The sequence below is a fragment of the Quercus lobata genome, chromosome 6 (assembly GCF_001633185.2).
Source record: "Quercus lobata isolate SW786 chromosome 6, ValleyOak3.0 Primary Assembly, whole genome shotgun sequence".
NCBI classification, from domain to species: domain Eukaryota; kingdom Viridiplantae; phylum Streptophyta; class Magnoliopsida; order Fagales; family Fagaceae; genus Quercus; species Quercus lobata.
Window position 1 is genome coordinate 37780829 of NC_044909.1, and position 14208 is coordinate 37795036.

At 36.7% G+C, this 14208-nt stretch overlaps 1 protein-coding gene across 2 annotated transcripts; it reads left to right on the top strand.

Moving 5' to 3' along the window:
- The first annotated feature begins 656 nt into the window (after nt 1-656).
- On the top strand, nt 657-8704 carry LOC115994822 (kinesin-like protein KIN-8B). 2 transcript variants are annotated; one of them, XR_004093272.1, is made up of 16 exons: nt 657-1336; nt 1411-1482; nt 1603-1719; nt 2325-2413; nt 2645-2789; nt 2881-2976; nt 3700-3791; nt 3940-4188; nt 4258-4408; nt 4961-5023; nt 5102-5335; nt 5834-5938; nt 6020-6133; nt 6789-7397; nt 7596-7898; nt 8035-8123. XR_004093272.1 is itself a non-coding variant. In XM_031119101.1 (15 exons), exons 1-15 carry the CDS (start codon nt 1289-1291, stop codon nt 8236-8238), a joined length of 2388 nt encoding a protein of 795 aa, XP_030974961.1. In that variant the 5' UTR covers nt 657-1288; the 3' UTR covers nt 8239-8704. The 2 variants fall into 2 exon arrangements, 1 of the variants encoding a protein (XP_030974961.1); XM_031119101.1 differs by lacking the exon at nt 7596-7898 and having other exon boundaries at nt 8035-8704.
- The last annotated feature ends 5504 nt before the right edge of the window (nt 8705-14208 follow it).

Here is a 14208-nt window from a genome sequence, read left to right on the forward strand (position 1 = left end):
CCAAAAAAAGTAATAAACCTCGTTACCAAGAAAACCAAAGCCCCAGTCTATTTCCCTTTCCGACTCACAAAAAAATCATCATCCAAAAAAAGGTAAAAATCATTGTCCTACAGCAACACCCCACCCAATTTCGTTACCAAAAAAACTAGTCCTTTTCCCGTTTTCCCAAGACACCGCCTCTCTCCTCACAAAACTCCAAAAATCCATTTGTGTGTCGTCTCTCTGAAGCAATCCAACGGTCACGATCGTTCTACAACGCTCCAGCTCACCTGGCTGGTCTCTTCTTCAACCTCCATAACGTACGGCTTTATTTTAATAGCATTAATAAAAGAAATTTAATTTTTTTTATAGAAAGAGAAAGATAATTGATTTTTTGAGCATGTTTTTATATAAATTTTTTATAAAAAAAGAATGTAATTTTCACAATATCTTCTTGTTCGTGTAAACAAAAAAAATAGTTGTAATTAATTGTTACGAGTGAATAAAAAATAATTTAAATTGTGAATTTAAATAATTATAAGTTGATTGTTACTCATCCTTCTTATAATTTGTTATGAAAATACGGTTAGTCAATGCAGTACATTATAATTGGATACACCGTAAACCACCGAATCTTTTCCTTCTACCTCTACCTCCACTTCCACCTCCAGCAAAACACAAAAACAAAGACATTTCTCGCATTTCTTTTCTTTTATAGTCCCTCATTACGCGCTTCCACGTCGTCTCCTTTAAATTCTCGCTTCATATTTACTCTAAATAAGGATTTTGGATTTTCTCTTACCCCTAAATTTTTGCACGCAAATATAGAGAATGATAATGTTTTTCCAAATTTCTTGAAATCTAGAGCTTTACACAAAAGCACACTGAGCTTTTCTAAACGCTTTCAAAATAAAAAATAAAAATCTGTGTTTTGTTGTTTTTTGTACTTTTCTTTGATCTGGTTTTTGATTTCCGGCCACTTTTATTCTCAGAATATTCTTTACGTTTAAAGATTTGTAGGTGTTTGCACATTTACTATTTCCGTTTTTCTTTTTTTTTTTCTTCTTTCAAATAAATTTTTTCTATCTGTGTTTTACAAATGTAGCTCGTTTCTGTTAATTTTTCTTTTCTTAATTCCAAATGTGAATTTTCAAATCGAATTAGGGCTTACTCTGTAAAGAGAGATTATATCTGTGTGAAAACAGAGATTGTTTAAAGCTTAAACAAATTCAAGATTTCAAAACTTGATCATAATTGTAGCCTTGTAGCTCAGATAAGCTAGGCTTAAGCTTATCAATGCCGGCGAAACATGCCGAGCATTAGAGCTCCGGCCGCGAAGAAAGCCACGACTCTTACGGTTAGTATTTTCCATTTATATCAATCAGAAACCGTTACATTTGGTTGATTGTCTCTGCCAACTGTTTGCCACAGGTTGCCGTGAAATGTAGGCGGTTCACGGCGAGAGAACAGAGTCGTGACATTGTTCGAGTTATTGACAATAAGGTTTTGTACTTTGCGGTGGATTGAAACCTTTGAAATTTCTGTGAAATTAAGTGTGTGATTGTTTTTTTTTTTTGGTATAAAAAATTAATGTGTTTTAGTTTGGTTATTGGATTTTTATAGGAGGTTGTTGTATTGGATCCTGACTTGTCAAAGGACTATCTTGATCGCATACAGAATCGAACAAAAGAAAAGAAGTATTGTTTTGATCATGCATTTGGTCCTGATTGTACAAATGTGGTATGCTGCACCCTTTTTTTAATTAGTTATGATTAATGATGTTAATGCTTTTTTTTTTTTTTTTTTTTGGGTATGAATAGTTTAGCATGATGACTAGATTGGATTCCTTAGTTTGTTATGGTTACTTGTCTACACTTACAAAATGTAAAATAGTTATAAATTTCCAATAGTATGGCTCACTTGCATTTTGCATTATAATAGGAAAACGCTAAAGACATAGACTATTTTACAAACTGTGGTAGTCCTAGATGAGAATTAGTAAGAATTTGCCACATTAACAGTTTGTGGCGGTAGCATTACTCATTATAATATGGCAATTTTCATGAAAATTTTTAAATATTAGATATGCTAAGTGCTGAATGTTTTATGGGTTAGGATTGTTAGGATTAACTAACACCATGCCATTTTAATTTTAACATGATTTTACAGTCCGTTGGTTCTTGCTAAAAGACTCAAGTCAATATGCACTTGCATATGCATATATGTTAATTTCTAGTGACTATGTAGTTATAGGCCGAATTAGTTTCTATGTAAGAAGTGTAGTTGATTTTTAATTTGTTTTGTGTTATTATTATAAAATTTTCTTACTATAGTCAACTATCCAGGATGTGTACAAAAGATGTATATCCTCTGTAATCTCAGGGGTTGTTCAAGGTCTGAACGCAACTGTATTTGCATATGGCTCAACTGGAAGGTACTAAAGAGATTTATTTTTATTTTTTCTTGTGTCCATATGCTACTCAGTAATGCACATTGATTGTAAATTTACTATCATTTTTTTATGGGCACTGTGAATGATGCAAACTTTTATATCAAAATCATTTTGCATTCTTTTGAGATTTTATATTTCTGTATTGAGATTTGTGCTGTTGATTTATGAATTCTCTTAATAATTGGATCTAATATTTTCTTTATACACATCTAGTGGTAAAACATATACAATGGTTGGGACTCGAGATGATCCTGGACTCATGGTGCTCAGTTTACATACAATTTTTGATCATATCAAAACGGACAAGAGCTCCGATGGATTCGAAGTTACTTGCTCCTACCTTGAAGTGTACAACGAAGTAGGATTGTGTTTTGATTAAGATATTGGTTTATTTATATAGCTCATTATCTTTTAAAACTTGTTGAACTTTTTTATTTTAATGAATTTAGGTTATCTACGATTTGCTTGAAAAATCATCAGGTCATTTGGAACTTAGAGAGGATCCTGAACAAGGAATAGTTGTTGCTGGGCTGAGATGTATCAAGGTTCATTGTTGTCCTTATATTAACATCCCCCCCCCCCCCCCCTCCCTCTTGGCATGTGTATTTCCCTTTGCTGAGCTATTAATTGAGGTCACCATTTTTGATACATTGTTGGAGTGGTGAGATGCATGATGCAGACCTTGAATGCATCACTAAAATGGGGCTAATCTGTTCTAAACTGATGGTGAATCAGTAATTAAGGTAATTGAGAATTTGGACATTCATGAAAAATGAATCAACATATCTGCTACATGGTATTTGAATCCAGTGAAATTTGGTTGCAAGTAAGTCTCTTAAAAAAAAATTGGTTGTTAGTAAGAAGTCATTAATGTTCTTAATCCTGGTGAAGATTAATGAAATTTTGGGTTATCATCTTTTGATATCATGGAGCTCTTTTTGTGTATGTCTACATTAGTGTGTTATTATTATTATTTTTAAAATTAGGAATGAGTGTTTCTAGCAATGTAAAATAACGTTTCTTTTTGTTATGTGTTGCTTGTATATTGCAGGGTCACATAGTTTGGCCTTATGGCCATTTATGGTTTGACTACCCATTTCACATTGTGTAATGGTTTAAAAAAAAAAAAAAAAAACTTGTTCTGTAAAATAATTCACTAGTTCCTCTATTTTAGTTTCCTTTATACTGTGCATTCTGATCTTGGATGGATCAAGTGTGTACTATGATCAGCATACCTATTAGTCAGTTTCCTTTTGCTTCTGATTCAGGTTCACTCAGCAGATAAAATCCTTGAACTTTTGAATGTGGGGAATAGTCGGCGGAAAACGGAAAGCACGGAGGCTAATGCAACTTCTTCACGGTGAGCGTGCATGAGCTGAGTTTCTTAGTTTCTCTAAACGTTTCACCCCCTTTACCATCCATGTTGAGAAATTTATTACATGGAGCCCTCTCTATGCGGTGCAACCTTTTTTGCATGATCTCATATGAAGTTGTCTCCATCTAACCAGATCACATGCAGTTCTAGAGATCACTGTGAAAAGAAAACAGAGAAACAAGTATCGAAATCAAGTCATGCAAGGAAAACTTGCACTTGTAGATCTTGCTGGCAGTGAACGAGCTTCTGAAACACATATTGGAGGCCAAAAGCTAAGAGATGGAGCTAATATCAACCGATCACTTCTTGCTTTAGCAAACTGCATAAATGCTCTGGGGAAGCAACAAAAGAAGGGTCTTGCTTATGTTCCTTACCGGAATAGGTATCTAATTGTACTTATTATAGCCTTAGTTCCTCCCTCCTATCGAATCTAATATATATTTCCTTGCAGCAAATTGACACGAATACTTAAAGATGGTCTGAGTGGCAATTCTCAAACAGTCATGGTTGCCACAGTATCCCCTGCAGACAGTCAGTATCACCACACTGTGAATACCTTGAAGTATGCTGACAGGGCAAAGGAAATAAAGACACACATTCAGGTAAACTCCAATTTGTCTGGGATATATCTACTTTATAATTCTTGAAAGTGTGAGCATTGAGGAAGTTATTTGTGGCTTGCGGTGCTCTAACTGATATTTTCTTTGGATGAACATAATTCTGCTTTAAGGCTACTATTCACCTCTTTTTATATTATAGCTCTTAATAATCCTTGACCTTTTCTTCTATTATGATTTGGGTCAGCTTCCCTCTTGCAAGGGATTGGAGTAAGGTCATTTTGTTCTTTGCTAATTGAATTGTCAATACTTTAGTTTGTATTCTGCCACAGCTGAATGAATGTATCCTTCCTGTCAAGAGCCTTGTAGCTCAGTGTCATTGCTTGTTGTAACAATTGAATTATCAAAAAAGAAAAAGAACAAACAGTTGAATGTATCCTTCCTGTATATTTCTTTATGGTATCTGCTTGGCTTATCAGATGCTCTATGTTTTTCTTGTGTGCTCATTGTCTGTTTATCACCTCCTAGATTCATGACTTTAAGCATTTATTGTCACTTGGTTGTTCAAGTTATCATAACACTCATGTTTCTTTACAGAAAAACATAGGCACAGTAGATACCCATGTATCAGACTACCAGCGGATGATTGACAGTCTTCAGGTAAGCTATTAAAAGGTATGTGTTGTATTTAAGGTAGCATAGTATATGTCTTGGAACATGACATACTTGATTTTACAGAATGAGGTTTTCAGACTGAGAAAAGAACTAGCTGCAAAGGAATCACAGCTTAGTCTCAAACCTGCTGAAAAAGCTACAGATGATATGTCTTGGTTGAATGTATTGAGCCATGAAATCAGTGAAAATGTTCAGGAACGGATAAACTTACAGAAGGCATTATTTGAGCTTGAGGAAACTAACCTTCATAACCGCACTGAACTCCAGCATCTTGATGATGCTATTGCAAAGCAGCAGGTTAGATAATGTCAGTTTAATCATGTAAACTGTATTTTGCGTAGTTTATAATTTTGAACGTCAATATTTTTTTTTCTTTTCCACCCTTGATCTTTCTCAAATTCTGTCTACTTACATAAAAAAAATCTTTCTCAAGTCTATGTGGAACAAAATTTAGTGCTTATTTCTTCTACGGTCTGAAGGTCTAAGCAATTGGTATTTTTTTTTTTTTTTTGGCTGACGTGGGCGTTCAGGGCTCTTAGAGCACCTGACTAATACCTTGGATCTGATGGTCTTCGCAACTCCTTAGAATATAGAATTTTGTATGTTGCTTTTCTAAATTGTCTGTTAACAAAATCTTATGATTATGGTGCCCAAACACAGGCCAGCTGGAGACCTGAATCTCTGATTTGCTGTTCTATCTCCCCCCCAATCTTTTCTCGCTTTGCATGCCAAATAAGGATTGAACTTCTATACAAAGTTTAAAACAATGATGGAGTACCTTTTTCTATGTCACAGGTTATTGAAAAAGATGGAGAGGTTGTGGAGGCTTTAAGAGCAAGAAGGCAAGTCATTCTGGATAACATCCGTGACAACGATGAAGCCGGTGTCAATTACCAAAAGGTAGTATATCTCCATGTACTGGGGCTCATAAGAATTACAATTTTGGAACTTTCTATCATATAACCATTTTTACTTATGCAGGAAATTGAAGCAAATGAGAAGCATCGATGCCAACTCCAAAATATGAATGAGGAAGCCATTAGTGACAGTGGCAATAAAACTTACTTGGGCATTCTCAGTCAATACAGGATCCTGGTAATTAGATAGAAGTATTAATCCACTTATTGTAGAGTTAGCCATTATGATTGTAGAAAGTTTCATCTTGGTATCTGGATCCATTTGAATACATGGTACAAACAAATTAGTGAGGAAGTCATTGTTTTACCAAACAAAACTTGGGAAGTGATATTGTTAATTAAAAAAAATACTCCCAGTGAGTTAATTAAGTCAACCAAGAACCTACCATGAACCTTAGGGAAAAAAAAAAAAACTTTCTTTGAACAAGTTGATTACTCATCATGATATAATCCTTTATCTTAAGCTGATGTTGGTTAACTTCTGTTAGAAGTGATGACTACCATCTGCTATAATATAATGGGTCTTGTTAACAGGAGCCTTTAGGGCATTTGTTAATGGGTCATTTTAGGAAAGCTTTAATACCACTTTCATGTGAAATATAAAAAGCTGTCAAAAAAGGTAGTTGCTTTTTTCTTTTCTCATAAAAAGTTTCTAAAAATAGTTCCTAAACCAATGCTCTTAGGGCATCTGTTAAATTTTCCTTGATATAAATTGTTTCGTGAGGCATTAAGTCAAAGATTTTAAAACCTTGGATAGTTTTATTCTTCAACGGCTGTACATGTGGTTCTATTAGCTTGCTTTATAGCTTTACAGTTGTACTACACTAATGTAGGGAATAGCTAATACTGAGCTTCAGTTTGAAATGGCAATGAGGGATCAAGTCATCCACAACCAAAGGGAAGCACTAAGAAACTTGTGGAACTTGCTCATGGGATTAGGACTTGATGAGAGACAGATATTGGACATTGCGGCCAAACAGGGAATCACAATTGAAGACTGGACAGTGACACCCCATCTTGGGCTCTCTGATAGGAAGGAGTCACCAAATCTAGCTTATGGTAGATTTGAACCCTTTGGATATTGTCCATACATGGGGCATTCGAACTCTACAACATCTTGCATGTTCCGGAATTTTCAAGACTTTGGTTCAAGATCATTCTCGAGGGGGCATTTGGATTCAGCTTGTACTTTTTGCAGAGAGGAACACGATAACTCCTACTTCTTACTGCCGCATGATCATTCCCCATCAGCATGTCTGACTTTGAGGAAGAGCAGTGAGCATTGGGTTGGTGGCGGGCCAAGTTCATGGTTCAGCACTCTTAGGAAACATCCTCAAAATTTGCGCCATTCGTATCCAGAGATAAGAAGTCAGTCTTCTCCTTACGGTGAAAGCTGCATGTCCTCTATATCTCACAGTGCTGATTTTGGCAATCAGCTTAAGGTATTCATGCTAAGATTATAATTTGTAGTCTTGCTTACTGTAAGGATGTATGCTTAGCTCTGGGTAAGTGTTATTATTCTACTGCTATGGTCTTAGACTGTCCTTACTTCTGTTACTTCTGGCACATCTGTTTGTCACAATTATCTTGGTATCACTTTCTTTCTTTTTTAATTAAAGAAAACTAAGATGTTTTGACAGAAATGATATTGCCTGTCTTCATGTGGAAGAAGAAACGAGGAGAAAGGAAATTCCTAGGCAGAACCAATGAATTGTTTCGCTTTAACAAGCTGCTTGAAAAGAGATGATTATGGAGTTTTAATTCTCAAGAAGCATCTTCTTTACCCTACACATATTTGGATTTAAAATTTCTGGTTTTGTCAAAAAAATCTACAAGAACATCTTCAGATTGCATGACCTCCGATCATCTCATCATTTAGAGTTTTGTTGACCTCCCAGATTACTGACTATACACTTGAATAATTTTTTTCCCCCTATTGTGAGGTTAATATTCTGTTTGAACAAGATTTTACTTATTGTTGTTTGCTTTTATGAGTGCTGATCCCCCCACCCCACCCCCCCAAACAAATATTTCATTCCCATTATTTTATTTTGACCTGTTGTTAATTTTCTCACGCAGGACACATGGAATACTACTATGAGGCAACATTTGTATGAGAGTTCTCATTTTGGAATGAGTAGCAGCCAAGATTTGCACGAAGGAAAAATAATGGGTCATTGTGGGACAAATCGAGGTTTATTTGGATGCAGTCCTTTGGAACGAGGCCCTGTTTGTGTTGGCTCAAATCGAATTTTTCAGAATACCAAATCCTCTAACTGCTAGGACCTGTCCCACATGCCTTAATAGTTAATTGTCTTCAATGGGCTCGATTTCTTTTGGTTCCCATAATCCTGATACCAAAGATCACTTCCAATTTTGTTCAGTATTCCTGAATACTAGTGCTCTCCTGCTTCTGCCTTTTTTTCGTTTTTTCTGCTAATGTACATATGAGCTGTAGATTTGTAGTGTTGGACTCGGAGCATGCTCACTTTTAACAGGTTTTCTCGAAGTCCACTGGCGAGTGTTAATGCCGGCTAGATTGTTGGAGCATGCTCACGTTTATCTGAATCTGATGAAAGGATAAAAAAAGGATTTTTGAGGTGGTTGTAGGAATATAGTCCAGAACTATTTGGGTAGATTTCTGACTAGTCACTTACTTCCCAAATGTAGTTCTGATGTTGTGCCTGTATATATTTGTGTACATTTATGGGCTACTTCGTTTAATAAAAAAGCTGCAATTTGATGTTAATGTGAATTTGATGGATTGAAATTATTAATCAGGTACTCTCCTAAGACAGCAATGAGCAAATATCACAAGTGGTGATATTTGCAATTACTCCGGTAGATTTTAGCCATATTGGATTATAGATTCAATTGAATTCCAATAATGAAAATTAGGATGCTTACTCCATTCGTTGCTGGGGAAATTTATTTCTCATTATACAGCAATTGTGAAGGGCTTTAAACTGTAACCCTAGACGCATATGTTTGTGCCTGGAAATGAATATCTTTCCAGTTTAAAAGTAATACATAACATGTTCCCTTAAAAAAAAGAGTAATGCATAACATGTTCTTGAGGTTGGGGTTATACTAATGAAAACAATAATTTCAATCTAAAGCCTTTTAATTATTGCGATTATTTTGTTAATTCCATAGCCTTTAAAATCATCATCCATTTTCATACTTCCCGCATAAGCTCTCCCTGCATTTTCCCCCTCGTATTCATTCGCCAAAGTTTAAAAAGAAAATCTTATATTTGAAACTACTTTTTACATTTATAAAACTCTATTGCTGGATAATAATTAAAAAAAAAAAAAAAAAAAAAAAAAAAAAAACTCCCTGGCTCTGGATGGGTCTGTGCAATCTGATTCTTGATTGACCCTGAGGTTTAAGACTTGTTAAATTCAATATCCATTCCGTTAATTATAATCAATATATATATATATCATATCATATACTATATAATAAAAGTTGAGCTTAGAAGCGGCTGCACCATATTGCAATTTTTTTTTTTTAATTTTTAGATTTTTTTAAAAATATATAATTTTTCTTTTCCTATAATTTCTAAATTGATAAATATCTTAATTTAATTATAATTCAAATTCTTCATCTAATCCTTATTTAATTAAGTATTATACTACACGTAAAAGAAAACATTTATATATAAAAAAAAATTAGCAACGTGTATTATGAAAAAAGAAAAGAAAAAAAAAAGCAACGTGTATTATAAAAAAAAATATATAATTTTTCTTCTCCTATAATTTCTAAATTGATAAATATCTTAATTTAATTACAATTCAAATTCTTCATCTGATCCATTTAATCCTTATTTAATTACTATACTACACGTAAAAGGAAACATTTATATATATAAAAAAAAGTAGCAACCTGTATTATAAAATTAAAAAAAAAAAAAATAGCAACGTGTGTTATAAATTTTTTTTAAAAAAGCAACAACGTAGTGTAATCTAATCATTCTCAAATTCTTCATCTAATCAATCTAAGCCGTGGTTGTGCCAAGTGGCTACACTATATTGCAAAAAAAAAATTTAGATTTAAAAAAAAAAAAATATTCTTCTCCCATAATTTCTAAGTTGATAAATATCTTGATTTAATTACAATTCAAATTCTTCATCTGATCCATCTAATCCTTATTTAATTACTATATTACACGTTGTGAGGGTCCTTTTTGGATAGTACTCAGGCCCAAGTAGAAACAAGGATCCTGGGCCCTTTAACAAGGATCTTGGGCCCTTTACTTGTTGTTTGGTGGACTGGGCTTGGTTCACCACAGCTAAATGGGGGTTGATTACGAACTAAGTTGTGTGCAAGTCACATAAAGCTCCTCAAAGCAAAATGCAATTCCTCATAAGCAATAAAATACTATTATAAGTGTTTTAGTGTCATAAAATGACCATTTACTCTTACGAAACAAGTAAAATAATTATTCATAATATTCACAATGAGAAAGAGATTGAAATAGAGTATTTGAGACTTATATTTTATTGTGTAAACATTTAAAAAGTTCCTTCACTTGGTACCCCGAATGTACTGTCGTGGTACCCTGGGTGTACTGTCATGGTTCCCAAGGGTACTAGGCTTGTAAGAACCTAGAATGCTGATTCTCTGAACTACACAATCTTTCTCCATGCTTATTATGCAATGAAGTTTTGTCCTTTCTCTTACCTCTATGGGTCCTACATAAGAACACACTATACAATACATATATCTTCAAATAATTGTTAGTTTTTTAGATTAGGATATACATTTTAATACATATACATATATGTAAATGAATTTCATGAGAATGATTCAGCCACGAGGATTTTGACCCTAATTCTTACAGACTTAGTGCTTTTGCACAAGACTTATGGGATTTGGAACTCAAGTTCAAGTGGCTTTACTTGGGCATTGCCCCCCAAGATAGTTAGGTGAGAAGGATTTTTGTGGGAGAGAGTGATATCTGATGTGTGCATGTTTTGGCATATGTTTCTTTGGAGGTTAAGTGTGTCCAAGGCCCAAGTTGAAGTGAGGACCCCGGTAAAAAGATTCAGCTTTTGGCTAAGTAAAAGTAAAACTAACAAGCAAGAATATATGTATTGAGCAGCAAAAAACAGTAAAGGAAGACAATGTAATAAAGAAATACGCGAAATAATTGTTAGAGATTGTTGAGGTCTGAAAAGGATCATAGTGAAATAAGCCCAAAAAGAATAAGTCAAGCCCAAAAGGAAAATTCGAGCTAAAAGTAGTAGATACAGGAGACCCATGAGGGAATAAAAGAAAGGCCCAGAAGATCCTGAAGCCCAGAAAAAGAAGCATCCACAAAAAAGAGGACCACGGCAAGGGATAAGAAGCAAGGATCCTTAGGAAGCATCAATAGGCGTGGATCCCTTCAGGCACAAAGACAAAGGAAGACTGGGACAGCTCGAAAGAAAAAGACAGAAGAAGAAAACAAGAAACAAAAGCAAAGAAGAACGCAAACGGCAGTAGAACCCAGCGACCTCTCATGGCACAGACAGAAAAAAAGCCTCGAGGAACCAGAACGGAGAAGCATTAAAGAAAGAATGATAACAAGCGGCTTTCAAAATGGCAGAACAGGATTCCGCCCAGATGGGAAAGAAAAGGGAAAAGTGGAAAACGCCAGAAACGGGGATGCCGAGAAGGGCATACCTCAGCACATCCCAAAGAAGATGGCCAACCAGGAACTTTCAAAAGAATCAGAGCTGAAAGAAGGAAAGAATGAGAAAAAACAGAAATGGGACTTACCAAGATAATGGATACAGGACGTGCTCTATTTGCAAAAGGATAAAACAGGGGAACCAACGGTTCCTCGGGAAGACCAAAAACTCCATTATAAAAGGAGGGGATGGGTTGTGAAGAAAAGGCGGCGAAAAAAGAGAGAGAAACACAAGAAAGAAGAGATTCTCTAGAAAAACTATCAGAAAAATCTAGAGTGAAGAGAAAATACTAAGGGAAAAACGAACATTGCTTCCCGGTATCCTGTAAAAGCCACTATTGCACATACTCGGATTCAACGAGAATCAAACTTTGCAAGTTTTGAAGGCTGAAATAGCCATTCAAGACTGTAATTTTTGAGCTTGATTGAACCTTGTATCACGTCCTAGTGAGTTTTCTGTAATCCAACAGATAATGTATTAATGAAATATGCTTCATATTTCCCAGGATCCCCTCAGCATTAATTTCTTATCGCTTTGCTAATCCTGTTTCTTTCCTTCTGAACTTACCTTGTTAATTTTTGGCACTCTTCGATATCCTTGCTTGTCATTTTTTATATTTGTCAGGAGCATCCTCTGTATACCACTTGACTCTTAAACAGCTCGTTAACTGCGGTGAGTCAAGGCCCGGTTCACCAAAACCTTTACATTTAGGCCCGAGATCCTTGGGCCTGGGTGTCACGAAAAAGGCACTCTCACATTTTGGCGACTCCGCTAGGGACTGGGCAAAGAAGAAGGAAGAAGCAATCCCTTCACAGAGTATGCCTCCAAGACAAAGAAACAGCAAAGGAACTAATGTGCCACCTATGGCCTCTGAGCCCGTAGGAGAAAACGAGGTAGTTTCCAGGCAAGGAGGCGGGATACCCCTGGTAGAACAGGAGGTTGTGTCAGAGCAAAGACACGCAAGGCAGGAACCAGACCTCATGGCCAGGATGACAGCAATGTTGAAGGATCTGGAGCAAGAAGTTCGTTTTCTCAAATAGGGCAGGACACAGGAAATCAGAGACAATGTTCCCTCTACTGGTCACCAAGATGGGACGCAGCCAGAAGGAGGGTCAGCAGTGGGAGGAAGAGCCAACTCTCAGTACTTAACACTGGCAGATGTCAATGCCCTCCTGGAGCAAGAAAGGGAAAAACTCTCAGGGATCCCCAAGCAATTCTCTCGGGATCCCCCGTTCCCTCCAGAACTTCTTGGCAAACCATACCCTAAGGGGTACGAACCCCCAAAGTTTCATCCTTTCGATGGAAGAAATGGAAGTGTCGTGGAACATGTGAGTAGATTTGTCCACACTATGGGCCCCTATGCAGGAGACAGAGAATTATGTCTAAGGGAGTTCGCCAAGTCCTTAGTGGATAGGGCATATACTTGGTACACCACGCTGAGACCCGGGTCCATCAAAACCTGGGATGAGATGATGGAAAAATTCTGCGCCAAATATTACCCTGGTGAAGACAAGATCACTTTCCAGAATTTGCAAATGGTGAGGCAGAAAACTAGAGAGGATCCCGTCCAATTCATTAAAAGATTTGAAGATGTGTCCCTAGACTGTTATGGGGACCATGAAGAAAAGGAGCTCGTGGAGACCTGTGTAGCTAACATGCTTTTTTATTACAGGCTCAACCTTGAAAATTTATGTATTACGCAATTTGCTGACTTGCTACAGAGAACCAGAAGGACGGCGCAAACCATGAGGACAAAAAGGCTGCCCGCGTCCCAAGCTATGACAGCATCAGTAGGAGAAAAAAGGAAGAGACCAGATGGGAAGGTGTTCGAGGAACCGCCAGTGATCTCATGTACAGCTGAGGAGTTAAGCCATGTCTTAGACAAATGGATCGGAGATGGGGTTGTTAGGCCATTCACTGTGTCCAGGCCACCAACTGAAGAAGAAAGGAAGAATCCTTTATTTTGCAGAATCCATAATTATGTCAAGCACTCCACCAAGGATTGCTGGACCCTTCGCAGACTCTTCCACAAAAAGTTGAGAGAAGGAATCCTGGAACTCACTCAGAAGGAGCCAGAAGTGCAGAGGAACCCCTTGCCTAACCACAAAGGAAAAGGGGTGGTAGCAGTAGTAATACATGGGAACCCGGCAGAAGCAGGAGAATCTGAAGGATCTTTCCACCCGAACATAGTCAGGACCCTCCAGAAGAATCCTAAGTTCAGGTCACTATTCAATCAATTAGGATTCGGACCAGAAGAAAGAAGAGTGGCCACAAAGTCTCTCATGAGCATAGCAGCAGATTCAGGGATGGAATGCTTTACAGCAGAGTCACATGCTAGTCGAGCTTTCCTGGAGACAACCAATGCAATAACCTTCACTGATGAAGACATGGAGGTTGAGCACCCACACCACCGTAGACCCCTTTATCTAATGGCCACCATAAACGGCGTTCAAGTCAGAAGAGCACTGGTGGATATGGGGGCATCACTCAATCTCATAGCCTTGAGTACCCTGGAAGCTGTGGACTTAGTTGACAGAAGGATCCTGGGGGCTCCCATGGAAATAATAGGATTTGG